The sequence below is a fragment of the Crocodylus siamensis genome, chromosome 12 (genome assembly GCF_052110815.1).
Source record: "Crocodylus siamensis isolate JL-2025a chromosome 12, ASM5211081v1, whole genome shotgun sequence".
NCBI lineage: Eukaryota > Metazoa > Chordata > Crocodylia > Crocodylidae > Crocodylus > Crocodylus siamensis.
Window position 1 is genome coordinate 3,779,944 of NC_143406.1, and position 27,089 is coordinate 3,807,032.

Genomic DNA, 27,089 nt, shown 5'->3' on the forward strand with positions numbered 1-27,089 from the left:
AAGGGTTTAAAAAAGAATTGGGTGGAAGCCGATATTCTTCCAGAGAAAATAAAGGTGCTATTTAAGTCAAGGTACACAAAAGGTAGCGTGCTACATGTGTCAGAACTGATTAAACAAAACTCTTGTGGTAGAGGCGCTATCTTTTATTAGACCAACTGAATGGTGGCCAAAAAGTGTCTTTCCTTGCAAGCTTTCAGGTATTCCAAGCTGTGTTTTTCTCATGCATGATATATACTTGGTAGTATCACCATAATAAAAACAAAGGTATTCTGGATCTTAGAAGAAAGAAATTTTACTGTACCCTAATGCAGGAATAGCAGTAGGATTTGACCCTCACCTTCCATAAAGCTACCAACTTAGGCTCTTCCAGCAAAAGGTAGCCTTGACCCTAACGTGCAAAATATTTGCTCAAAATGATGTTTAAAGCACAACGTGGACAAGCCTGCTGTATGGTGTCAGCAATATATTTGCCAGTTTCTTGAAGTAAAGGCAGCAAAGAGACCTTCCCATTAAGGGGTTTTACTGTGAAAATTTAACACGGACATTTGAACTGAAGTATGACAACACATTCAGCTCTGTGGCAAACCAAGCTGAGAAAACATGGGCTGAAAAGATCAAATTCCCAACAAGTTCTTTACCGTGAATGCCTATGCTAGATTCTTACAGCAGGAGATGACACTGCATTAGCAACTTACTTTACAACAATAGTGCTATCTTGAATGAAGGTCATGAAGTCAGCCTTCCTTCCTTTCACTGAGCAAAGGACAGAGTAGCAAGGTATTATTCTGATGAATCTATCAACCGCCATGTTGCTGACCTCCACTTTAGCAAAATAATACCAAACTTGCAGATCTAGTTTCATGCTCTGGCAACTGCTTGGTTCATGGATTTTCAGTCAACTTGTGCTCAGATAATAACTGTAAATACCTAAGCTACCAACGGGCTTAAAGTCTCATTCGAGGAAGACTTCTTTTCTCCATTGTTTACAACAGACCCACTGAGAATGCTTTCTCTTAATTATCCCACAGGAATGAGCACACAGCCTCTCCAGGTAGATTACTAGGCTGTATTTATTATTACAAAAGAAAGTTTCGATACAATCTCTCCATATACCATATGCTGCATCTACTACTTGCCTCTCTAAATACCTTTGCTATTTATCAGAAGAGACTTAAAACCAAGAGCTCAACCAGCCACCTGTGCGCTTCACAAATACATTTGTTCTACAGATAGAAACCATCTCAGCTCTAAGTGGAAGGACATGGGGATAAATAGTTTTATTTTAAACACAGTGGAATACACACACATGCTTTATATCAATCAGTGAGAAGCTAAAAAAAAAAAAAAAAGAGAACCCTTGTTTTTGTGTGGACCAGATCATGCAATAGAAGTCTATTTGCAATATTTTTTTTTTGATCAAGTGTTATATGAAAGGCTTCAGCATCGGTTCACTGAAGTGTAGCTGTGCTACACTAGTGAAACTCAGACCTGCAGAAAGAAGAATTGTTTTTGAGGAGCTAGACTTCTATTTTAAAAGGTCTTCTCCAGTTTCACCATGCCTTTTTAGCATTTTATTTACAAAGCACCTACATTTATTTAGGTCTCATACAGGATTAAAAGCACACCAAGTTTCCTCCCACAACTAAACTATTATGGAGTTCACAGGAACACAACCCTGCTTCTTGCAATGCAAGATACAAGTGTATAGCCCAGCTGATAAGATAGCACCCAGTCTGTCACCAAGAACAAGGACTATGATAAAATGCAGGACACCTAGGCTGATAAAGTTGGCACTGATAAAGTGATCCAGAGGGGAATGTCTGACACCCCGCTCCAATGGGTTGTGAACTCTTAGACCTGGACTCTCCCTCATCCCCTCCTTTATAAGCATCCTGCCCCCATTTCCCCTACCCCAAGTCACCCCTGGGCCAAGTAGGCTACACCCTTACTATGTAATTTAGTTGTGTCCTCCCCCTCCCAAGCCTGTACTATGTAGCCACCCTTATCCAGGTCTCTATGGGCACATCTACACATAACGTTTTGATATGCGTTAGCCTAAGTTAATGCATATTAAGGGCGCATATTTACAGGTGTGCGCCCTTACCGCACAGTAAAAATGGTGAATTTAGGCTATTTGTGCCTAAATTTGATACCTACAAGTGCAGGTATCAAATTGGAGGTGCAAATAATTAAAGCGCATTAACACGTGTCATAGTGTTGAAGTGCATTAATGCTGTGTGTGTGGATTAACTTGGGACTAACTTTAGTCCTAAATCAGTTTACATGCTACATTAACGCTGTGAGTGTGGATTGACTTGTTACACTAACTTTAGTCCCAAGTCAGTCCACCCATGCAGCGTTAATGCGCTTTAACACCTGCGTGTATAGATCCCTGCCTAAACCACTTAAATGTGCATTAATGCACATTAGCTTAAATTTAAGCTTGCTTCAATGCACATGTAAACACACCCTATATTTCCTTCTACCTTTTCAACTATGTAAATTCCCTTTTTGATATTCACTAATAAAGTTAAAGCTGAACTTATGCCATTTCCTCTGCCTTCACCTCTTCTTATGTGCAAGCCAAGAAAGACACTTTACAACTGTATAGCCAAACACTCCTCCCAATGTAATAAAACAGTTTGCCTGTTAACAATCAAGCTGAATTTCTTCTTCAGCACAAAACTTGGTACCACTGACAACCTGCATGTAAGAAGTCCACACTAAAATTATTAGGAATACTACAACTTCAGGTTAACGCGTTTCCTATTGTGCAAATATGGAAAGTTTTAACACACCTGAGGGTTCAACACCAATCACCCTGTAACACAAAAATATTAAGTTTCCCTTTATTTACTATTAAGTATTTTTGAAGGCCCTGAACCAACAACTGTGAACTGTATATAATATTTAAGGCTATACATGTGTTACACATTTAAAACTCTTTACAACTGTTAAAACTCCATTTCCACTGCTTCCTTGCTATGACTGCCGCACCTAGGGAAACAAAGCCTGTTCAGTCATACAGCTAGCAATTACCTGCTTTTCATGTCTAAATAAGCTTACTGCTTCTGCTATACAAGTAGCTATCCCAATTTTAGCTGCTAACAAGAGAGCCTTGTGCGAAAGAACAGTCAAGAAAAGCATGGGACTTTAAACTGGGGTTTCACTAATAGAAAAAAAAAAAAAAAACCAACGTATTCTCTAATACTAGTCCGGTTTCAATTAGATTTTTGTCCAAATTCATTTTTGTGGCTGCAAGAAGAATATTCTGACAAAGTGGTAAAACAGACTATAGCAATAAATCCATGATTTTTCCCTTCATATAGAAAGAATAGATAAAAGTCAGGATTAAAAAAAGAAGTAGGCCTCTGGTTGTAGGCTAGAAATATTTCAAAGATAAAGGATGAATGACATGAGGGACAGGAGCATTATCCATCACAGCAGCTCACCAAAAGACCTAGACACCTAGAGGTCCAAGCTTGGATAGTGGATTCCCTAAGAAAAAGAAATGGGGGGGGGGGGAAGCTGTTTAATTATAACCAGAGCCTCCATTCAATAACACATCCCATTTTCTAGGGGAGAAGACTGTATAGGATAAACATCATGCTTCTAATTGCATAACCATAAACACTTGGTTTTATTTTGGGAGCACAATTGCCATGTCTGAGCAGCCTTTTTTGCAGCATGCATTCAAGCTGGAAGGAGACTACAGCCCAGGCTGAAAATCTCCAAACACATCAATTTAGAGATTAACCTATAACAATGGTGCTCCCTGGGTCACTCCCGACTGTCCTCACGCTTAACAGTTGCTCCCCTTATTCCCATGCAGTATTGTACTCTAAGAAGTTTGTATCATCACAGTCTTAAGTCATGGGCCAGGAATGCCAGCATGGTAAGTGTTATATGAAGACAGAACAAAATGCCACCCATCCCAGATCATTCTACCGCAGCGTTTCATCCTCAAAGACAGACAGACCCAAACTGTTTACTGTATAAGGGTTCTTACATTTGAATCCAGGAATAGGATTTGGCTCTCACACTGCAAAATGAGTAAGATTACATCATAAATACGATTACATCTAACCAAGAAGCATCTGAAGCTGTTTTCACCCAGGCACCGATTTGAGATAGACTGGCAGCCTGATATGTTTTGGCAAGGTGATGAAAATATTAATGTGAGAGCAGCTCTCACTTTGGGTGGGAAGGGGGAAGGTGTCTGCCCACCCATGGTATAAGATTTCTTCCATCTAAATATTTTATTGTAACATATGTGCTTATTTGGCAGTAAGGCAGCATGCTTGGCAAGCCACTGAAGAAACCCCCAAATTATAATCATGGCTTATTTGGGCTGTTGCTTTCTTGAAGGACAGAATATTACTTTCCTAAATACGAAGTATTCAAAGCCACCCATCGTGGATGCTTCTTGGGCCCCAGGCAATCCGAGTATCAGCCATCTCATTTAATCAGTCTGAGAAAGAGGATGGATCTGAAGGTTCAAGACCCTTATTATCACATGCACAGGGAAAGGTCTGTTTCTAGATGTTTCTGGAAAATGACAACTCCCCTTTGTGGCAGCTTTTGAAGCTTTTAGTTTCCACCATGGAAAGACACAACATTTGCCAAACATTCTCGTGTCCAATGCCATTTTCTAATCCAAAATGCAGCTGGCTTACTGGCACTCTTTCTTCTGGACAGTTCCCATGAAAGCTGTATTAAAACCCCATAAATTGCCAGGCCCACCCCAACTCCCTACTTTCTTTAGGGGTGCCACTGTGGGAAATCTTAGGCAGTAGGGAGAAAAGCCTCCCATCCCTAGTAGCTGGGGTGGAACCATAGATTACCCAAATGCAGAAGAGGAATGGAAATGCATTTGTCTACGTAGAGGCATTCTTTTATTTGCTCAACCCGACGTGCATAAAGATTTAAGCACATGATAAATTTCACACATACTTTCCATGCTGAAGTCAGCCTGATGATGTATCCAGCCTATCCATCCCAAGCACATCTTTGGTTTAGTGGGATTCTGTTGTGCCTATTTATCCAATTCCTTCTATATACCAATTAGTAGGGCTGTGCGAAGCTTTGGGTGCCAATTCGATTCAGAGGAGATTCAGCCCAATCTGGGGGCCGAATCTCCAAAACCAAATCGAATTAGGAGACCAATAAAAAAGTCCAAATCAATCTGAAGTTCTCCGAATCTTCAAAAAAGATGAAGACGAAGGGATGGGCCAACCTGATTTGGCCGAAATGATTCGGGACAGTGATTCGAATCACCGAATCAAATCCCTGTCCCCCGAATCTGAATCGAATACTAGCCACTTTGCATAGGCCTACCAATTAGCTATCATGGCTGTTACTGAATTACGAAGGGGCTTTTCTTTTCTTTTTAAAGCATCCCAAAGACACTACAAACTCCTCTCAGCTAGAAAGCAGAGAATAAAGAAACAGATTTTTTTTAAATCCCACAGCAAGTTTGGTTTTGATGGCGCTACATTTTTTCTATAAAACTGCTGACCAGGTTTGTCTGTTTTTCATTTCAGCTCCCTGTATCAGAATCTTCTCCTGTTGAATATGTAGCATCAGCTTGAGAAAATTAACGTTATTAACTTAGGAGCAAAATCTGCTTACCTATACCATACCATAAAGCTATACATGTTTTTTCTTGCTTGTGAAAATATCCCAGATGTGATTCCAAACCTAAGGTTGTGGGGTTTGATAGGGGCAGAGGAGTGTTTTTAAGGCCATAGCCACTCCTGACGCTAAGAGTACAAGTAGAAGAAACAATTCACTACACTGGACTAAAATTTGCCTCACCTGTAGCACTACACTGCCTTGTAATCCAGCATCAGCTGCACCCAGGAAAGCCAATACCCAACTAATCTGGCAAGTGTGTGACTTGAGACTAGGTAGACTCAAGGAAAAAAAATTAATGAGAGAGGGAGAAGCCCTCTGCACTGAGGCTGCATGTGGATTTTGAGTTCACAACCTAGAGACAGTTTACAGAAGTTATTCTTATATTCAAATAAGAAAAGAGAGTCTGGTGATATATAGCACTTGGAAACTTTTTGCTTACACCCTTTCAGATGCATAATAGACATTTCACTTTCCAAAGGCCTCTGTTACATCTGGGATTTGAGTTTTGAGCCTCTGACAGAAAAATGCATGAAACGCACCAGATTTAGTGCCAACAGCAACAGCAGTGCAAAATTACTCTTTTGTTTCCCAATTGCTCCTTTAATATTAAAGCCATATTATACTTTTTGGCCAGTTCTCAGCCAGACTATTTGTTTCTGGTGGCCCTAAATCAAGGTGATCTAACAACCCCCCAAAATGACTCTGTGTGCGCCAAAGCAAACTAAGTCTATAAAGGCTTTTGGTGATGTAGCACACTGCAGTCAGTTCTGTTATTTGCAATATGTGGGGGGGAGGGATCCCCTACAGTATAGAAACCCATTTTGTTAATCAATTATCCTCTGGTTTATTTTCTAAATTCAAACTGCATTTATTCAAGGATTTTTTAAGATATCCCAGACAGTTGGGACTCCAATGTGGGACTACACACTCAGTATCCTGACACTGTGCCTCTACTAGATTTTCCTGCATTACAACTTCCTGCTGCTTCCAAATTTCTCAACTTGCTAAGTAAGAAAACAAGTCAGCTAAGCTAACATAGCAAATGCAAGACCTCATGCCATATAGGAGTGGAAAGCATGTCAGGTTTTGATTGAAAAAAAGACTAAATCAGAGGCTGTTATTAACAGTAATAGGATTCTGGAAACAAACAAGCAAACAGACAACAATGCAATGATTCCATTAGATTTCCACCTAATTACCACTTTCTCTTGTAGCTAGATATAAATTGATACAATACCATCAAGCAGAAACTGATGTCAAGTACTCTTAAGAGCGGTTTCATGCCCATCCTATCATATTAGCTCCCTCCACTTTAAACAAGTAGGAGAATATAAGGAAAGGAAAGTCGATGGATTTTCAGTGGGAGGAAAAGTGCTTGTAGATTTGTTTCTCCACTTGCTATGGATGCTTCCCACACTGCAGCTTCTATTAACAGTCCAAGATAGAGGCTCATGCTGTTCCTGAACAAAATTTAGTGCACCAAGCTTACTGACCAGCAGGAAACTGAAGGCATTTTAAAAAACCACACAGCAGGAAGAGAGCTTGGATCCTCAATACCAGCAGGACAGATCATGGTTCTCGTAATAACCAGAACATTCAGCTCAAGAGTTATCCTACCCCTAAACTGGCAGAACCAGAAAGTCTAAGAGTGCCCATTTCAGCTTAGTCAATCCACACCAGTCTATCAGTTCTATCTAACCCAAATGATCGAGTTATAAATTGGTAGGATTTATGCCTATGAAAAGAAAAAAAACAAACCAACCACACAGTAGGAAATTGTGTAAGTTGATTATTCCAAATACTGTATGCCCATATAAAAAAAAAAAAAATTAAAAATCAGGGTAATGTACCGGAAAGACTTCCGTCTGCTCCAAAGCTTTCATAAAACTATTATAAGCAGGGCCTATAAAGCAGCCAGGACAAAGATATATTTTACATTTCTGGAGAACTACAGCTGTTTTCACTGGAAATGAAATGTACCTTTTTTTGCTTCCTTTGAAACAGGTAATTGTCTTGGTAATCTGAGAAGCGTAAGATTAAGATACAATAACAAGCTCCAGGGTAACAGTTAGCTATTAAAGTAGTGAACTCTTGTGTATGGAGCATGGTTTTGAGTAAGCAATACAAACACCCCTCAACTTTGCCACTAATCCAGCTTTCTGTATAATGCACAAACACATTTTATTGCTAGTCCATAAGCTCACTGCATTTTTTAAATATTTCAGTAGGTTGAAAGAACAGTGTGCCTATAAGCAAGATAGTTTCTGGTACTTTGGTCCTGAAATGTTAGGTTCAGCCACTGAAGATATAGGATTGATGTTAATTAAGTGCACTAGCTTGGCTATTCCCCATTTATGTCCAACAGGAAAGTCTCAAATGCTGGCTGCCAGATGCCCCCATATTTAAATACAGGGCTAGGTAATAAACCCAGCACTAAGAATCCAGTAAAAGCATCTTGATCTTTTTATAAAAGTCACAGCTCCTGCAAAAGGGTGAAGTGTCAGTTTTACTCTCGTCATTTTGAGCAAAATGGTGAAGCCATGCAGTACATTTACCAAGACATAGTTTTAAAGGCCCCAAAGGCCCCGCAGTCACGTAAACGATATTATTATAAACCTTTATGTTACTCTAGTTCAGGTTCGCTCACTGGGAAGGAAAAACGGTTCAATCTGAGCAAATAAGACAAACTATCAAAATAACTCACCTGTAATACAGGGTTCAGATCAGATACAATCACAGTATTTGAGTGATACCATAAAGGACTGCACAAACATCCTGTATTTGCAAGGGGGATAGAAAAATCAGCATTTTGGAACAGCAACGATGTTCCTCAGCCAGATTCCAATCCAATCCCGACCCCAGTACTTCTAAATTATTTTGCAGTTACTATTTGTATAGACTAATACTGAGCATCTAAAATCCCTTGGAGAATCCAACATATGGAAATAATCTGCTGGTAAGCAGCAACGCGTGAGAATTTTAAAATTAAGACCTCCTACACTGAAGAGGTCATTGGACACAAGCTTTCAGAGGTGGAGCAGAGGCAAGGGAACACTGCTTGATGAGTCTGTCCTGCAGATGATCATAGTGCCCTGGTAATGCCATGTGATTCACTTTGACAGCTCATCTCCAGCACTCACATTATTACTGGAACTAATATGGGCTGGAGCTGGAGAGAACGGAGCAAACATTTCAGCATATTTGCTGAAATACTTAAAACTGGGAATTTATATTCATGAACGCTGACATGCCCAGTTTCAGTGTCAAGATTTACTAAAGAACACTAAATAAATCTCTGAATCTTAGATTAATTTGTTATTAAAGAAGTTTGCCTCTTTTAATACTGGATGACAGGTGGCAGCCTGACAGCCCCAGAGCCTGAAGCCCTGAACAGGAATAAGTTGGGCAGCAGAAGAGTAAATGTTTTCGATCCGAGCTACTACTTACCTTCCAAGTCCCACTTCTGGGCACAAATCTACTTCTAACAGATGCACTGCTAAGAGGTGAAAAATTGCATGAACTTTTGCAGTTCGAGTCATACCTTTGTACCTAAATTAAAAATATACCAGCTATGATGTGAACATCTACAAAATGTCTCTACTAGAAGAACTGAAGAAATTAAGGCAAGAATCTACAGTGCAAATATATGCCTGTTGAGCCTGGATAAAGTGATAGCATCAAGGAAAAATCTCATGAAACCTTAAAATCCAGCTTTATAGTACAACTGTTCTATGTTTCCTTCTATACAGATATGAATCCTGGACTCTGACAAATGCAAATGGAAAAAAGGCTGCAAAAAGTTTTACACAAAGTGCGAAGGAAAATATTTGGTGCAGTACTAGAATATGGAGGAAGTGACAATCAAGAGCCTGTGGACCTTTACAGACACCTGATATCTTGGGCAAGATAAAAGGGCAGAGAATAAAATGGGCACAGCATATCACAAGAACCAGTGAGTGAAGGAACATACGACAGATTTTGAAAGCTGAGGTGGAAGGGATCAGACTTCAGGGTAGACCAAGGCAATGATGGGAAGATTACCTACCCCTTCCAGATCAGTTTTTGTTAAGATGTGACAAATAAGACGAGGTTGTGCAGGATGAAAAGCTGTAGTTAAAGAGGTTATAGGCCACTGAGGAAAGGGGGACAGGGGGATGCAGAAGGGGAAATTGCTATTAGGAAATGCAGTCCTTTTAAGGAGGGTACATTTTACCTGCAACTCAAACCACCCCACTGCAGGGAGAGTTGTAAGGGTCACTGTATACACGTGACCGTTAACCCAACATACAGAGATCATGGACGGTAAATCCAGAAGAGACGTTAAACATACCCAAGCCCTGTTATATTAGAATAAGCTACATTACAAACTGTTTCTATGATGTCTTGTAACGCTTTGCATACAAACAAACAACCACCACTCCAAGCATCTTTATTTTTTGTGCCACCTGGTAGTTCAGATAGTATCCGCTTTATTCTATTTACTAAGGTTTCTCCATTGCTTGGAAGAAAGCATCATGCGAACTACCGCTCTAATGATTCAGTTCCTTAACTCATCTGCAATCTAGTGCCTTCTACGTAGAAGGGGTGTAGGTTGTAGCCGTGTTGGTCCAAGGACAAAAGCAGACAAGGTTCTTCAGGTAAATCTGGTATCTTTTTTATTAGACCAACTCAAAATAGTTGGAAAAATTCTCCTTTGCAAGCTTTCTAGTACAAATACCCTTCATCGGGCTGAGGAAGGGTTGCAACTGCAGATGCTTCCTCAGCCTGACAGAGGTTATTTGTTCCCGAAAGCTTGCAAAGAAGAATTTTTCCAGCTATTTCTGTTGGTCTTATATAAAAGGTATCAGATTTACCCAAAGAGCCTTGTCTGCTCTTGTATTTGGAATTTAATAGTAAAACCCTATGTCAGTTGTGACCAGGAGAACCTCAGAACACACAGATATACTACCAGTAGCTAAACAAATACATTTTGATATTTCCAGGCTCTCATAGCATTTTTTAGCTGTGGTATTGTTTGGGGATTCAAACTTTGTAAAGAACAGCAAAACAGTCTAGGAGCTTATGTTCCCCCCGCCCCCCATCAGCCAACTCAGAAAAACCACTGTGATAAAAGTCATCGTGTTTACAGAACATTAACTATCCAAATATCTACTTGAAAGGAGTGATATTGGAGAGACTTGTCTATTTGTCAAACTAATCAGTCAATAAAAGGGTGCTGCCAACCAACGTGCATGTCACCTTGGGAAGGGATTTGCTTCTGTTGCATAAATTCTACAAAACCACAATTTTTGAGTCATGTTACATTCCAGTATGCAATCAGATCCCCGGAACACAACGGCAGCTACCAGATGTTAGCAGCAGCGTCTGGCCAGGGAATCTGTTTCAAGTCCTAATACTTTTTGGAGAGTAATAAAGGTCTGAATCGTACCCTCCTCATCCATTTATCATCTTTCAGAGTCATTCTGTTTTTCACCGCATCTCTTTTGTCCACAAGAATGGAAGAAACTCATGAACGACTGGTAAAGTAATTGCAATTCTGGGTTGGGAGGAAGACAGAAAACTGTATACAACTAAAAAGGATCTGAAACCTATATCTAGATATAAAAATCAAGAATACCTATTGTGGCAAGGCAGTATAATTCTGTATGCAATTCTTGGTTGGGCCAAACTTTGCAATATAGCATAGAATGCATTAAAAACAATTAGCATTGATTACTGAAAAGGGCGCTTACAAAATAAATGGTACCTTGCGGGGAAGTCGGGAGGATCAAGAGACAATGGTTACAGAAGAGACCTAAACCACGAGGAGACTACTGTAGTACAAGCTGTCAGGAAACACAAGCAACCTTTGTGACACGGGTTTTCTTTCTATTTTCTATAGAGAATGCATGCAAGTGCTCCTGAATGGCCTCTTAGATAGGCCAAAACTAAAATAGCACATTATCTCAGCTGATCCATGCAACTAGAAAGCAACTTCTTACCATGACCATCAGAAAGAAAAATAAAGTCATTTAGGATGATTTTAAGGACAGGAAGTTTTCCCCTATCAACTAAGGATTATTTCTTGATATCAACTATTTATAATTCTCGACAGTTTGCTGATTAAAGGCAATCCTGATGCTTTGACTTCTAGCGTAACAAATAATGTTGTTTTCTTGTCCTTTGGGAATAACAGATTCTTGGCACCACCAAAGCATTCATTTTGAATCTGTGGGTTTGAAGTGGAGTTTTGTCAGGGAGCTTTTCACGTTAAGCCAGCACGTAGCCCAAGATCACTCCAGAGAGCAAAATGAAGCCTTGCTTTCCTGTTTCTACGGTCAGTAACTGTGGCCAAAATAAATCCTGGGGAAGTCAACAGCACTTCTGTCTCCAGAAGAGTTGGTCCCCCTAAGGAAATGTCATGTTAGTGGCCCTCCAAGAGTCAAAGATCACTTCTTCTCTGCTTCCGTCCCCAGTAGGACATATCTTCTGTAATTTTCCTTCTAGTTGAGTGAAGTTCATTTTCTCACCATTTGAGAAGATCTGAATGATATCTCACCTAGTTCCAATATTTAGGACAGACAACGTTTCTGGGAGAAATACCAACCTATATTTTAGCTAGCACAGATTGTGATAGCCAAGTATTTCACAGCTAACAAGCTGCGAAATACCGACCACTGGCTAAAAGAATTGAACAAGCCAAATACAACCATGTCCTGTAGAACAAGATTTTCTGAATCTGAAACACGGGGAATGGTTCTCAGCCAAAGTGTGAATGAAAGCGTATCTGGTATCCTCCATGTTACAGGGTCTTCATTTCAATCTTTTCAGTCTTATTACAGATAGATCCATCCGACCTGGGCAACATGCTTCCTTTGCTGCTGTGTACAATTGCCACTGACACTCTCAAACCAGGGACGCAAGAAGCTTGGTTTGAAAAGACCAAGTGGTGATGCACTAGGTTTTATTCTCTGGGAAAAACAACCTTCATGTGCCAGCCATGTCATAGCTTCGGCTGTTCATCTGTTCACATGGTTTCCTGATTTTATTTAAGCTCTGCTCTTGACAAACTAAAAGGGTGAAAACAGCAACGTATCCTATCCACCCATAGCTTAAAGTACCACTAAATACAAAAACAAAGACCACCTTAGAACTAATGGAAATTGTGACTAAGAAGCTCATTGACCATCTTTTGTTCCCCCAAAAAACCCACTTGCCTCTTCCCTCACTCCCTTTCTCAGAGTTATAATTGTAGGATGGGGAGCCAGGAACTCTAATCCCTGTCCCAGCATGAGAAACTTGTCCAAAACCACAACATTCACTCTGCCTTTTCATCTTTAACACACAGACAACACTTACCATGCCTCAAAAGAGGGGAGGGGAGCTGGGGCAACAAATGTTTGCAGGGGTCTCTAAAAAAATGAAAAGCAGCATAGAAGAACAATGTTATCCAGGATTTTGTAAAATTAAGTTTTGTTGTATTGTAACTGTGGCATCAATTTTGTTTCATAATCAGCATGCAGAGACTGTGAACATACTAACAGACAGCAAGGAATTAACTGATCTCTAGAGACTTGAATGGAATTCAGAGGGAAAAAAAATACGGCACACTTCACACACCCCCTCAAGGAACAACACAGGGCACTTAATATTTTGGAACTCAAGGACACAACATGAGTGAAGATGGTTATTAATTGCTAAGTTAATGTGAAGAAGTCAAATTTGAACCACACACTATTTGTTATACCCAAGCAGGAGAATAGCATGCCACTTAAATGACATCAGAGACTTAAAGTCAAGACTGCAGTATTTCAGAATATTTTTGCACAAAAGTCAGCCAGTCCCTGAGTAAAATATGTACAGCTATTTACTTCCTCTTCCTTCTCCAACCCTTATCCCTCCAGTAGTAACTGTGCTAAAACAATTTACAAGTGAAGTATGTATACATCTAGGAACCACCAGTTGAAGATACAAAAGTAAAAAGAACCAGAATATGAATACAACTGCAGAAGTGGCTATGCATCTCTATATAAAATGCTATGTACGCATGTAAGAAATGCAAAACTCCAGAAATCTTGGTTCACAGATGATATATCTTTTATTAGACCAACTAAGAAATCACAACAAAATTATCTTTTTCTGCAAGCTTTCAGGGATACACACCCTTCCTCAGGCTTAGGGAAAATTCAAGGTGGTAAAAAGTCCCCATACGTAGAAAGTAAACGTATGCTCGCTTATAATGGGAATGGCTGGTCCTATCTACTCTAAACCTTCCAAAATCACTGAATGCCACCTGAAGAAAATTATAGGTGGATTATTTCTCACTTGACCCTTTTGGGGGCTTCCAGTGACTATTTAAGGGAACAATGTTTTTCACACAGATAGATAGATAGATAGATAGAGATAGATAGAGATATAGATATAGATATATGTGCATGTACGTATGTATGTGTGTGGCTTGCTCCAGAGCTGGTAATCAAAGAGGGCTGTATATCCTGGCACCAACAGGAAACACCCTGAAAATGGTTTCCAAATAAGTTCTACAATAAATTGGATGGCATTTGAAATGTCGCTCCACATTAAATATGAAATGTTAAATAAATTGGACTATGTCCTTTAAAAATAAAAACATTTTTTAACCTAAATATGTTGTACTAAGGTCACTGAAAATAAACAAACACTGCAATTACAAAAACAACAGCCAGGGTGAAGAACAGCTCCTTCTACTAGTTAAAATATATCAGCTAGCCTGTATAGGGGAGCCTCTATAGCAAATTTCAAGCTGATTTCAACAGCTGGCAGACAGCATTTCCCGTACCTTCCTACCAAACTCGAGAAATCGGCTAAGTTTGTTTGCAGAAAATGAAGCCAATGCTACAGCAGCCAAAAACATACAGTGTAATTATTCCAAGTCTCTGCAGGAAATATTGGTGAAAGGACATTTCACAACTACTGGAAACAAAAAGTAAATTAAGACCATATCTGGCAAAAGCTACTTGGGTTTATTGGCTCTCCCAGTTTTAGACATCCAAGTCATAGGCAGACAGGCTATCACAAAGACTGTGCGTGAAGAGTCTTACGTTAAGAAGTATTTTTAGCACCCATGCTGAAGTTACACATTTCCATTGTTTAAAAAAAAAAAACATCCAGAATAATCACCCTGTAGCTGATTTAATAGAGCTGTTCAAGAAATAGCTCAGTGCTGCTTATAGGAACACCTAGCCCTAGGGAAAGCAGAAAGCAACTTTGAGAGGGTTATAAGGATTTGGCTGTGGTTTTAAAATGCACCAAACTAGTTGAGGGGAACACAGTGACCAAGAAAGTGACCTCGTTCTCCTGTCTTTATATATAATTACAAGAGGCCCAGGCCTTGAGTCACACATCCAAAACCCGTATAAAATCAGGCAGAAAACGCAGTCAACAGGAAAGCCACGCCAGCATGGTACAGGGCCCTTCATACAGTCATCAGAAAGAAGACTGCTTTGTGCATCTGGAACCAGCGCTGGGTTGGATTTTTCTTTTCCTCGTTGCAGCTACGCCAAAAAAAAAAAAAAAAAAACTAGTTCAGCACATCTGCAGCCCACTCGTAGCCGCAGGAAAAGGGTAGCCTAGCTTTCAAATATTCTGGGTTTTCTGAGAAATAAGCCTCAGTGTATTGACTGCAACAAATGAAAGACACTGTAACAAGTTTCAACAGCTAGATGGAATTATTGACTGAAAAATCCCACAACTTTGCACACAAAGGAATGGACTGATCCAGCCTTAGGAAAGGATGATGGGAGCTGAGCAGTTTACAGAACAGAGCTTTTTATTCTGGGCACACACAAATTGCTACCATTGTGGGTTTGGTTATATTTCAGTGCAGGTTAAAAGGGCCAAACCAGATTATTTAGGGCCTAAAACATGCCTCTTCAAAGGATGAATTCCATGCAGCATCACCGTAAATAGGTTTTAAAATCCAGGATAGCTTTGTCCCTTTACGAAAAGCTCAGCGCCCAGCTGGCAGATTGACACTGTGGCAGGAACAGAGATTAGCAGAAAGAATTGGGGATTTTTTGAGAGTATGTGAAAAATACTTACACTTAAATGCAAATCAAAAAATAATGCAATAATTTTCCTTTCCTCTGCATGAAGTGCTTTTAGGACTTCTTATGCCTCTTTCATTTGTAGAAGTCAAGGGACTTCACCACGGTCATGTAAAGGAGGGAGGGAGCGAGTAGAAATTAGTACCAGTACTAGTAAGAAGTTGTGCACACAATTTTTTTTATTCGTATCAGTAGTTTAAACTTCAATATGCTTTGGCTTTTCCTCTAAGAGGCAGACTGCTGATTTTTTACTCGCAGGGGTCTAGGGTTTGGAACATATTTTTTCCCATGAAACTGCTGATTCAGAAGAACTACTAGCCAGGGTTCCCTTTGATCTGTTCATTACAGCATCAATCACTGGGTGGCCTGAAAATATCTCCTGTGCAAAGAGCTAAATGATCCTGTTAAACCTCTGACCCCATCAATACTATTTCCCCCCGTATTAATAAACCATTCTTAAAATCTGCTTCAGTTAACAAATTTTACCAGGCAAGTTAATTCTTCTGTGTTTTTTAAAGAGATGTCTTGAATATTTAACTCTCACATGCGCACACCTTTTTTTTCAACCACTATGCCCTATTTACAATACAAACAACACCTGTATTAATGCAAGGCTCATGTCAAATGAATTTTCTGAACCAAATTTCACTGTTTGAATGATGCCTCACATTTAACGCTGGCTCTTCCTTCTGTTGTGCACAGAAGCAATGCATATTAAAGACCTTATTGGAAACTAGTCTGTGCTGGCACAAGGCAGCTATCTGAACCTTGCATGTTTACAATGTATTGGTTCCAGCTGCATCTGGAGCCATGTTTGTTTCTCACTGTTTATAATACTTTTGTAGTTTGGATTCACATCTGTGAAATTATTTAAAATGGGGAGCCAAAGTTATTCAGTTGGTAGCACCCCAAGAGATTTAAGAAGTGAAATGGGATGGAGACTCTGCCCATACACCCAAATGGTGCTTTCAGCTATATTTCAATGCAAATCTGGTAACTCCACCAAGGACACCATCAGATTAAAAATGAACTAACCCCATTACAAACAATGATGCAAGCCACCAGCTAGGCCCAGTGTGTGGGCCCCCTAAAGTCAATATATCATGGAAGTTTCCAGGATGATAAGAAGCCAGACCATGGGGGGCTGAATATTTATTTGGAGAAAACTAATCCAGAAAAAGAGTACTGGATTTCATCAAGATTTTAGGGTGGAATCAGGCTTATTTTGAAACCCTCATTCATAAAACTAGAATCCACCCTACAGAGAAGTGACTAACTTCCCTTCACAAGACTTTGACAACTTAGAGTCTCGTCCAAGCAGTTGACCCCCTGTCCATGCTGCCACTGGGATGTTGCCAAGTTTTGAGTCTCAGTAAATACCAGTCACATGGCTGTGAATTACAAAGGGGTGGAAGTGCCGAAACAAAAGACCCAAGAAATGCATCATCTGTGATTCACTTTCACACAGAAACAATGCAACTAGACTCAGTTGTGTCATTAAGAAGTAGGACACATCATTAATGGGCACAGAGCACCATTCTCTCCATCTTTTCCTAATGTTCTTGTTGTTGAAGTTGATCCAGGGGCAGAACTGATGTAATGTTTTGTATCTGGATCAACTACTCAATGAACACTCACACACGAGACAGAGAGGATGAAAGATTCCCACACATTTCCGATGTCGTAGAAAAATGTGGGAATAGCTTCATCCAAAAAGAACGATTTGCAACTAGATGTCATCAATCCAATTACAATGAAAACATTCACTTTCCAACTGCAGCATCTTGCTACAATGTAAGACGTAGGGACAGCACGTTTGCTCCGTCAACACAGCAATCCAGCAGTCATGCACATGAATTTGTTGATGGGGGGTGGGGGGAGAGGAGGAATCTTGTAAGACATGGAAGATGCCATAACATCAAGTGAGATCCTAGTTTTGAACGGCAGTCTAGAAGGCAGCCAAAGAATTACTATTCTGTTAACAATATGGGAGCAAACACCATCGTGTTACTGCCCATATCTAGAAATGGCGTATTTACTCATGTCCAGATCAGCAGCACCTACCTAAGACAAGACAGCTTCACAACATAGCACTGACAGATCTCACACGGCGCCTTGTACAATCTCCTGTCAGCATGAGGATTAGGTAAAGAGAGTTTTTCCTTCCCCCAAGTCAAAAAAAACCCCCAAAACATTTAAAGGCAGGAGAAAAAAACAAAGAACAGGATGAGACTAATAGACGGAAGACACTCAAGACTAAACAAACAGGATGTGAGCGGGGACCTGGAGTGAGACAGGGGAAGGTCTATCAATAAAGCATTTATCTGAGAGGAAAGGTAGTCTGAGTGATAAACTTAGCCCTGGGATATACTGGTGCTTTGCCCTGTTTACTGAGCTAAATCCCTGCTGAAGCATGTTGATCTGTTTATTATTACTGCAAACCCAGGCTAGATAATCTTTTACTGCAGAATGGAGGCAGGACTGGGAAAATGCGTCAGTAGGATCCCAAGCTAGAAAACGCCTTTAGTTAACAGACCACATAATAGCGCACAGCTCACTTTCAGATTTCAACCCAATAGATAAAAAAAAAAAAAAAACCCAAAAAAACAAAAAACCAACAAACAAAAAAACCCGCTCTGGCTCTCAACCTTTTCAGCCCAGATGCACCCCTCAAAAAAAAAAAAAAAAAAGTCAGCTCTTAGGTTTTCACTCATTTTTGACAACAGAAAAAAATAAAGCACTACTTCTGCTGCAAAGAACTCAGAAGGACTACAACAGAGCAGAATGCTTTTCAGACTATGGACTCCTATTTGAAATCTTTCTGGGTTTATCCTATGAATCTTGTTTGTACAACTATCCATGCTAATGCTGAATCATATCCAGCAACACCCTTGAAAGGATCTGAAGGCCCCCCAGGGTGCCATGGCCCCCTGGTTGAGAATCACTGGTATAAAGCATGTGTTTTCTTGTGTTAGAAGAGTAACCAACCTCAATTCAGGCTATCAAAAACATAAAGGGCAATCTTATTAGTTCAGAAAAGCAACACGAACACCAAAAAAAAGATTTTTGAAAGCAGAGAAGACAGCACAAGGCTCAGAAAAAGAAAAAGCAGGGAGCCAGCAAATAGCCCTGGCAATGCAGCCACAAAACTTTAACCACAAAAGCAGCTGTTGAGTTGTTCATCGGTCCAATTCTTTCTTTAGCTACAGAGAGCCCAGCACTTGAGCTGCATTACCAAACAGCAATTTAAACCTCTGATTACACGTAATGAAGAGCTAGCAATATCTTGTCCTTAAGTTTGTTTTCACTTCAGTCCTAAATTGCACACTTCTTCAGAGACCACTGGCATTTAAGATTTGTAAAGCCTGCTTGATTTTGCTTAATCAAGGGCTTATGAATTTTGCTGCTTTGTCTTCATAAAAATCTAAACTTTCTTTTTGCACCTCACAAAGTCAAAAGGGGTCTGCCCTTGGATACAGCGATTCTTTTGTAATGCATACAGACCAGGCCAGATTTCCCTGACTTATCTAAACTAGGACATGAGGGAATACCCACCCCGCAAATCCATGGGGTAAATCACAAAGCAGACATCTCCTGGAGATGGATACCTCTCATTACCAGGAAGAAGAGAAGCAACACATCAGTGTGGGGGCCAGGTACAACTCAGAATCCCTTCCACAGCTCAAGGCCTCAGCCTCATCTCTCCCCGCTCATCCAGGTATCCAAGGCAGAGGAGGGAAGGGAGCCCAGATCATCCAGCTACTATTGCAGCGAAGAGAACAGGAGGAGCTGCAGCCAGATGGAACCCCAGGGACCTTGCAGATGCACGCAGCCCTGTACCGAGGTAGAGCAAGAACTTCAGACACCACCTCCACAATCCCAGACCACAACCACCCTGCCTTTACAGCTGATACTTGCAGGGTAATTATCTTGGCCACAGGACAGCAGCCAAGTGGGAGAACCCTGAAGCACCTATAACCTTCAGTCACAAGAAAAACAAGCTTCCCAGGAAAAGGAAAGGGCCCATTATCTGTACTCTCAGATAAGAGGGATTCGCGGATACATAGAAAGGGCAGAAGCTCCTACAAGGGTTTAAGGAGGCAGAAGGAAACAAGAGCCTCAGGTGACTTTCTCCAGGGGCCATGCTTTGAAGCAGCACTGCAGAGTTTCAAGTTCAATGGGAAGTTTATAGTTTTGTTTGAAGACAAGATTATTTTCTCCCTTCAACAGAGAAATATTCTCTCCTGCTGCTAAAGGATGTTAGCAATGAAGGAATTCCAGCTAATTTCAGAAGCAAAAGCATTTACAACAGAATTTTCCAGGAAGTCAGGTCCTCTGACTTCACAAGTTCAGGATGCAAGCATTACCAATTGGGACAAGTCAAGAATATTTTTACGGTAGACTCATAACTGCCCCTTAAAAAAAAAATGGAACTTAATAAAAATGTGCTTAAGATCAACCCTGAAACAATGTCTGAATTAAAAGGACAGCAGAAATACCAAAATATTGGAATTAGAAGATAGAAGGAAATATAATGTGTATTTTATTACTCACGTTGTAACTTATTGAAAGACAGTCAGAAAAAAAAAAAAACCAGTACTCTAATGAAGTTATTTATTGTATGCACACATTCTTCCAGGGCTGATCTTAAGCACATTTTTATTAAGTTCCATTTAAAAAAATGGATCTGGTTACTTTTGATGTGCTTTGCTTTGACAATGATAATCTTAGCTCTTTGCAGCTGCAGCAAATTTGCAATCATCTTTTTCCTTCAACTGGGCTTTATTAATCTAGTGTGGCACCATTCTGAAGGGAAAAAAAAAGTTACTTCCAGCTCATCTCTTATTAAAAATGAAGTCCCTGCTGAAGTGGACCCCAACATTTGGTAGACTAAATAAATGGATTTGTATATTGTGGTTCTTAAACTGCTCTTAACTGGTCCAGAGAAGTGTTCAAAATTGAAGCTCTGGACAGGCTGATCAGCAAGGTTCTTGTTGAGGTCCCTTTTTTTTAATTTTTTTTTTTTTTTTTTTAACGGTTCAGAGAGAATATGGAATGACTGCAGAAGGTTTTCACCACGTCAGCAGACTTATGTTGGCTACACACAGCAATATTTTGACAGTCACAATACACAGCAATGCAACTAGATCTTAAAGTGATATCAGCACCTGGACCTAAAAGCCAAAAGCGAGAACCCATGCCATGGGCAAAAGACAAAAAAGCAGCGAGTTCCTTAATCAGAGTAGTTATTTGTACCATGAATACTATGTTAGAAGAATTCTGGGCAATGCATTATTAATACTGTTCAGAAGCCAGGAGTGCCACCTTCAAATATTTAGCTTCGTAATAACCTGACTATTTGAAGAGATAAGAGATTACATGGGTGGCTTTCCTAGAACCCAGGAAAATAGATATAATTATTTAAGTGTGCTGTTAGAACAGAAATGTATTCTCTCTGAATCCAACTGACCCCAGTTACATTAGATCAACTGCTGAAAGCCTAAGGGAGGACCCCCAAAGTATTACCTTGCTAGTCAGGCAAGCACATAACACAATATTAAGGATAGACTAAACCCCGTTATATGTACAAGTGTTGGACTGCTCTATGACCGCATCATTGCTTTATACCACTACCCATTATTTCACTTTATGACATCTGTAATTAAAAAAGCCTGAATACCTCCTCAGGTATATGGCACAGAGATATCACTGATATTAAACCTACTGATCCTACTTTCAGCGGAAATATGGTTACAAACGTGCGCTATTTGAGAGAGGCTGACAGAAACATTAAGAAGCAAGTATATACAGGAAGTCTATTTTATTTCGTTATTTGAGAACCGACTGGTTTCCCTATAAAGGGTCACTCTTCTTATTGCTTAACTCCTCCATCTGAAGTCATAGTTCAGTTTTATGTCACAGTTATTGCAAAAGCAACTATCGGGGAGTTCACAAATCCAGGTGAAAAAAAAAGTAGTAGAAAAAAAAAAAATGTTTCAATAGTTGTGTGCTCCCTTTGTACTAAAACAGCAGAGCCAGAAAAAGAGAATGACAGTAGTTCTACCCAGAACATCTCTTAATTAACAGATAGCCCTTGAAATTTTTGCCGATTTCTGCTTCAGACTTTACTCCTGTTTTGATTTAAAAAAAAAAAAAAAAAACAACCACAATACAAACATTCTGTTGACTATAAAATATAAACTGAAGGATGGAATACCTGGCATTTATCTATCACAGTAAGATACCATAACTGTAAAAAAAAAAACACCAACTGAATTTTGTGAGATGGAAGAAAAGGCAAATGTAGCAATTTAGAGTGCCAGCTCTGTCGTGCCAAAGTTTTCCTTAAGGCAGCAGAACTGTAAAACCTCATGTAAAAGAGAATCATCATTGATGGCCATCACATTTTGTGAACTACCTTTACCTCTCTTTCTTCCCAAGACATCTCTTGATCTGGCCACTGTGCTTTTCAGCTTTTGAGTACATCATGGCTTCCATATTTATTCTGAAGAAAGCTTCATTGCTACATTTTTTTTTTAAAAACACCATTAAACATCATATATGTAACTACATGCTTACAAGGATTTCACGGAGACAAAGAGCTAGTTTCAGGATGCAGTTGTGTTAATCAAGATCCCACCCCCATCCAATCTCAGTTTACTACAGATAATCAATAGGGGCTTATCTGTTTGTCACCAAGATTCAGAAGTCTTATAGGAATTGGTTCCTCAGCGCAGAAACTTTATGGCCACTGTAAAATTAAATAAAGTAGTATTTGCATACCTTTGTGTGCAATTAAAACAATGATTTAGCAGTATTTGTTCTACCCACCAGTAGGGTCTGCAACTTAAGGAATGCAACTGCCTGTCAAGTATAGCGGTACCAGAATGCTTATCAACCAGAAATGCACTTTAAGGCAGTGCATATTTAGCCTTAGCAACTCTTTTTTGGAATTGTTCCTGTCTGAATTTTTAATCTTATTTGTTTTGTTGTAGAGGAAGATTCCCAAAGCTTTGCAACCTTGTGATGCCTTCACAATCTCTCCTTGAAAAGTTCCAGAAATACAGAAGCCCATGAAGTAGCTGCATGTTATCACCATAAATCCCCTCCCTGTGTACTATCACCTACCTAAGCTGTAGTCTGTGGACTAGACTTAAAAACAAAAACAAAAACAAAACAAAACAAAAAACAATACATAAACAGCTTAGCCATATCACAACAGATATCCTAGTCAACTGAATAGCTGCATGGTAATTATACTTTGAAGATTAATTGATAAATAAAGCTGCCATATTTTACTTTTGAATCTGAGAAGTTATATTTAGCACTACTTCCAAGTCACAAAGAGGTAATTAGCCATGTTAGTCTTTAAGATGCCACCCTGCCCTGCCTTCAAGAGGAAAAGAGGCTGAGTTTGTGCCCAGCACGATCAAGATCTCTCTACTTTAACCATGGGTCTAGTGTGCATCCCAAATTAAAAATACATTCAATCCTACTTTCAGAACCATTTCCTATTCTGCACATCAGGTGGCACCTTACTGGCCAGCCAGATAAGGCTAGTTTAGATCAGACTCTCTCTACTCTCCTGCTCTAAATACACACTTCTTGACCCAGGAGGAAAACAGCGTCTAAGATCATGCAATACACATCTAGCAGCCATGGTCATTTCAATGCCTCTAAGCATAAATATTAGTTCTTTCCCTTTAAGGAAGTTGCCATTTGCTAAAATAATGTAGCAGATTTTTGTATGGGCTCTCTGTCTCAGCATCATGAGAAGAGGACAGAATTTTGCCTTTTGAGAGGTTACAAAGAGGAAAGACTGCATATGCACAGTGCACACAAGTTCATAGCGAGTGCCCAGTCATCATCTTCTATGTTGGCGGACTCGAGGCCGAAAACGCACAAAGTCGTGTGCAAAGAATTAAGCCTTGTGCCTACCTTAGTACTGTACCCAAAGCAAAAAGTGCAAAGCCCACATTCTTTCCCCAGAAACCCCTCTGCAGGGGCAATACGATTGGTAAAGGGGCATTCACCAGATTGCGTATAAACCCCAAGCCTGGTTTTAAAAAAACCTAAGTCTATTAAAAACATTAAAGGGAAGTAAACAAACATTAAAAGGGGAAACACTTAAATGAATTTCAATGTATTAAAAACCATTAAAGGGCAGTCTGGGAAGTAAACAATTCCTGCAGAAACAAAACGCGAAGGCTGAAATACTGTGCACAAGAACAAAACAATTGACATCTGATCTGAACTGCAATAAAACTATAACTTATTTCCTAAAGTACACAAAGCATACTTGACAATCTTCTCCAAGGAGCACGTCACACAGTCTAAATATGACCAGTGAAGGTCATAAACAGACATAAAGAGGGAGGAAGCACCACCATTACTAAATAACAGATACAAAGATCATGAAAGAAACATGGCAAATGTAATGTTAACCTCCATTTTTGGTTTTCAGTCCAAGTATAGCTTTTTAAGCTCGTCTTTCTGCAGCAGGGTGAGGGCATCCAGTGGGAGGCAGGGTGTTAACTCTAACAGCAGACACTCTTAGTGATGGTTGTACAATGAGTTGCACTTGATCCAATTTAGAAACCAAGAAATTCAAGCGGTCCAAGCCTCTACTAGCTATTCATTGATGCCAACTTAAAGGTGTTTGTGACACAGTAAAACTCCACAGGCAGAACAAGCTGCACACCAAACCAATCACTAAAAGCAGTCCAAGACCACCTCTAAACCACTTCTTCCGGAAGAAAGATCATAATCCATCAAGAAGAGGAAGTAGCCCTAGATACAGATGGCATAACCCACATCCTAGGCGTAGCTTTCTTAGATGAAACATCACTGAACATTAAGTTCTTCCCCTGTGTCTGCTCCATCTCCTTGGTATCAAGCATGCAAACAAAACAACCCAACAACGTGACGCTGTCTACTGTAGCGCACACAGACACAGGACAGATGCCCCTCAAATGTTGAGGTCTACCCTGGCCACCAAACTAAGCTGCAAATTTTCTATATCTTAGTGGTAGGAAGACATTATATAACCAGGCAATAGTTTCTTAGTAGACAAGGAGCCACAAGCATACCAGGTCAAACTGGTTGGTAGCTGAGGACAACAGATGGGGACTGGAAAACTCACTTCCAGATGTGGGGGCTTACAGAAACATCACCTTCTCCAAACCGGAGAGACTTTCAAGCAGTTTTTACCATGAAATTTCATGCTGAGTCCCCCACCCCCATTCCTGACTATGCTACTGAAAGCCATCTGAACCTTAGATGGGGGATTTCCTGAAGCGGTTTCTGTTCTCAGACAGACTTTTTTCATGGGTGCTAGGCCAAGATGCAAGGAAAGTCCTGTTTTAATGTTGCAGCTATTAAGTTTCACTGTTTTGCCAATCTGAGCTGTTCAAAGCTAGATGGAAATGAAGTGACATTTATGCAGGCCTTTTTTTCATACAGTCCTGTATCTGACCCTGTTCTATAAAAGAATTGCACCCATATATTTAGATACACAGATAAATCCAGACAGTGAGAGATGACAAATTGGTCCCAACCCTAGAGTAACCCCTGAAGATATTAGTAACCGCATCTCTCATGCCTCCCAATTTAGCTAGTCCGATACAGCCCCTCTGCGAAAACTTTTTCAGACCAACCAATTTGCAAGGACATCACCAGCCGTGCAACAGACGAGGAGCTCGGAAAGGACACAGTGCAGCGCTGCTGTGCCGGACAAAAGCAATCAGGCCATGCGGTAGGCCACATGGCCAAGTCATTCTGGATCGCACAAAAGGCAGGTCTGAATGCGTTCGCTGAGCAAGTCACAGTGATACCCCCTCTCAACCACAATCTAACAGCGGGTGATGAGCCCAGGACAGCTAACTCTTCAGGCACTGCAGAAGAAGCCCTGCAGAATCCCGGCTGACCTCTTTTGCTGCCTTCCCACCCCCACTGCAAACCCGATACCTCCGGAGAGTGTGCACGCATCAGGCAATCGGGTCCATGCAGACAAACTCAGTTGCCACTAAAGGCTTCCCCCGCCCCATCAGAGCCAAACCACTGCTTTCCCCCCCACCCCTGCAAGCTGCGGGCTCTGAACACGGCCAAGGCTTTGTCTGGAGGCCAAGCTTCCCCTGCAGTGCTTGCCGCCCCGAGATTGCAGCGCTGAGCTCATGCTCAGATGGGCTAGCAAACGAACCGGGCTCAGATGGGCTAGCAAACAAACCGGGTGAGGGGCAGGTATAAAAATTACTGGGGGGGGCGGGGCACCGTTTCCTTCCTCCACCATTTCAACCCATTTCTAGCCTAACGGCTCCTCCGATGCAGGGCCGAGCTGGGCCTTGCCGGGCTGGGGTGGATGCCAGGCAAGCGCTCCCGGCCTGGCGTGCGCCAGCCGGGTACCTGACTGGGACCGAGCATCCCCGGGGCTGCTTCCCTTACCCTGCTTCACCCCAGAGCAACACCCCCCACCCCCGGGCTCCCACGTTGCCATTTATCCGGAGAAATATATCGGAAGAAATCCTCCCCCACACCCCTAAGGGGGGGGTCCATTTTCCATGCCCACCCCCCACAGCTTTTTTTTAGCACTCACCTCCTCTTGTACTCGTCCCGCTCGCGCTTGACTTTGGCCAGCACGTTGTAGAGGGCGCGGATCTCGGGCGTGATGGTGTCGATCTGCACCCCCACGCCGTCCGGGTGCACCCAGGACACGCCGGGCCCCTGCAGCGTCTCCAGGCCGCCGCCGCCCGTGCGCCGTACCTGCGTGTAGCTCCAGATGGTGCCGGGCAGGCGGCTGTAGGGCGGCTGCAGGGCGGCGGCGGCGGCGGGCGGCTGCGGCGGGGCGGAGGGCGGCTGCGGCGGGGCGGCGGCCCCGGCCCCGGCCCCGGCCCCAGCCCCGTCGGTCTGCACGGCCTGGTCGCGGGAGAAGGTCTTGTAGCGCAGGCGGCGGTCGCGCTCGCTCTGCTGCGCCTCCAGCTGCTTCTCCAGCAGGCGGTTGCGCCGCTCCAGCTCGTGCACCTTGGCCAGGAAGCAGCGGAACCGCACGTTCAGCCCCTTCAGCAGGTGGATGTTGGAGCCCAGGTCGTTGCGCAGCGCCGTGGTCACCGGCGGCGGCGCCCCGGCAGAGCCCGGCCCCGGCCCCGGCCCCGGCCCCGGGCCCCCCGCGCCGCCCGGGCCCAGCGGGCCGCCCGCCGTGAAGGCGCGAGCCATCTCGCCGAACAGCAGCGAGTTCATCATGCTGGGCCCCGGAGCGGCCTCCTGCCGCAGCCCCCAACTGCTGCTGCTGCTACCGCGACTGCCGCTACCGCTGCCGCAGCCCGCGCCGCTGCCCAGGCACTGAGTGCCTGCCGGCGCGGGGCGGGGCTGCGGCCGCCGGGCCCCACCCCCTCG

The 27,089-nt window shown here is 41.7% G+C and overlaps 1 protein-coding gene across 1 annotated transcript in view; it reads right to left on the reverse strand.

Moving 5' to 3' along the window:
* The window catches only part of IFFO2 (intermediate filament family orphan 2), a 57,605-nt gene extending 30,581 nt beyond the window's left edge, over nucleotides 1-27,024 (reverse strand). Inside the window, exon 1 of the mRNA XM_090024048.1 lies at nucleotides 26,293-27,024. Coding sequence (XP_089880174.1) covers nucleotides 26,293-26,936 — 644 coding nt within the window. The 5' untranslated portion in view covers nucleotides 26,937-27,024. The remainder of the gene's footprint in view (nucleotides 1-26,292) is intronic.
* Nucleotides 27,025-27,089: the final 65 nt, after the last annotated feature.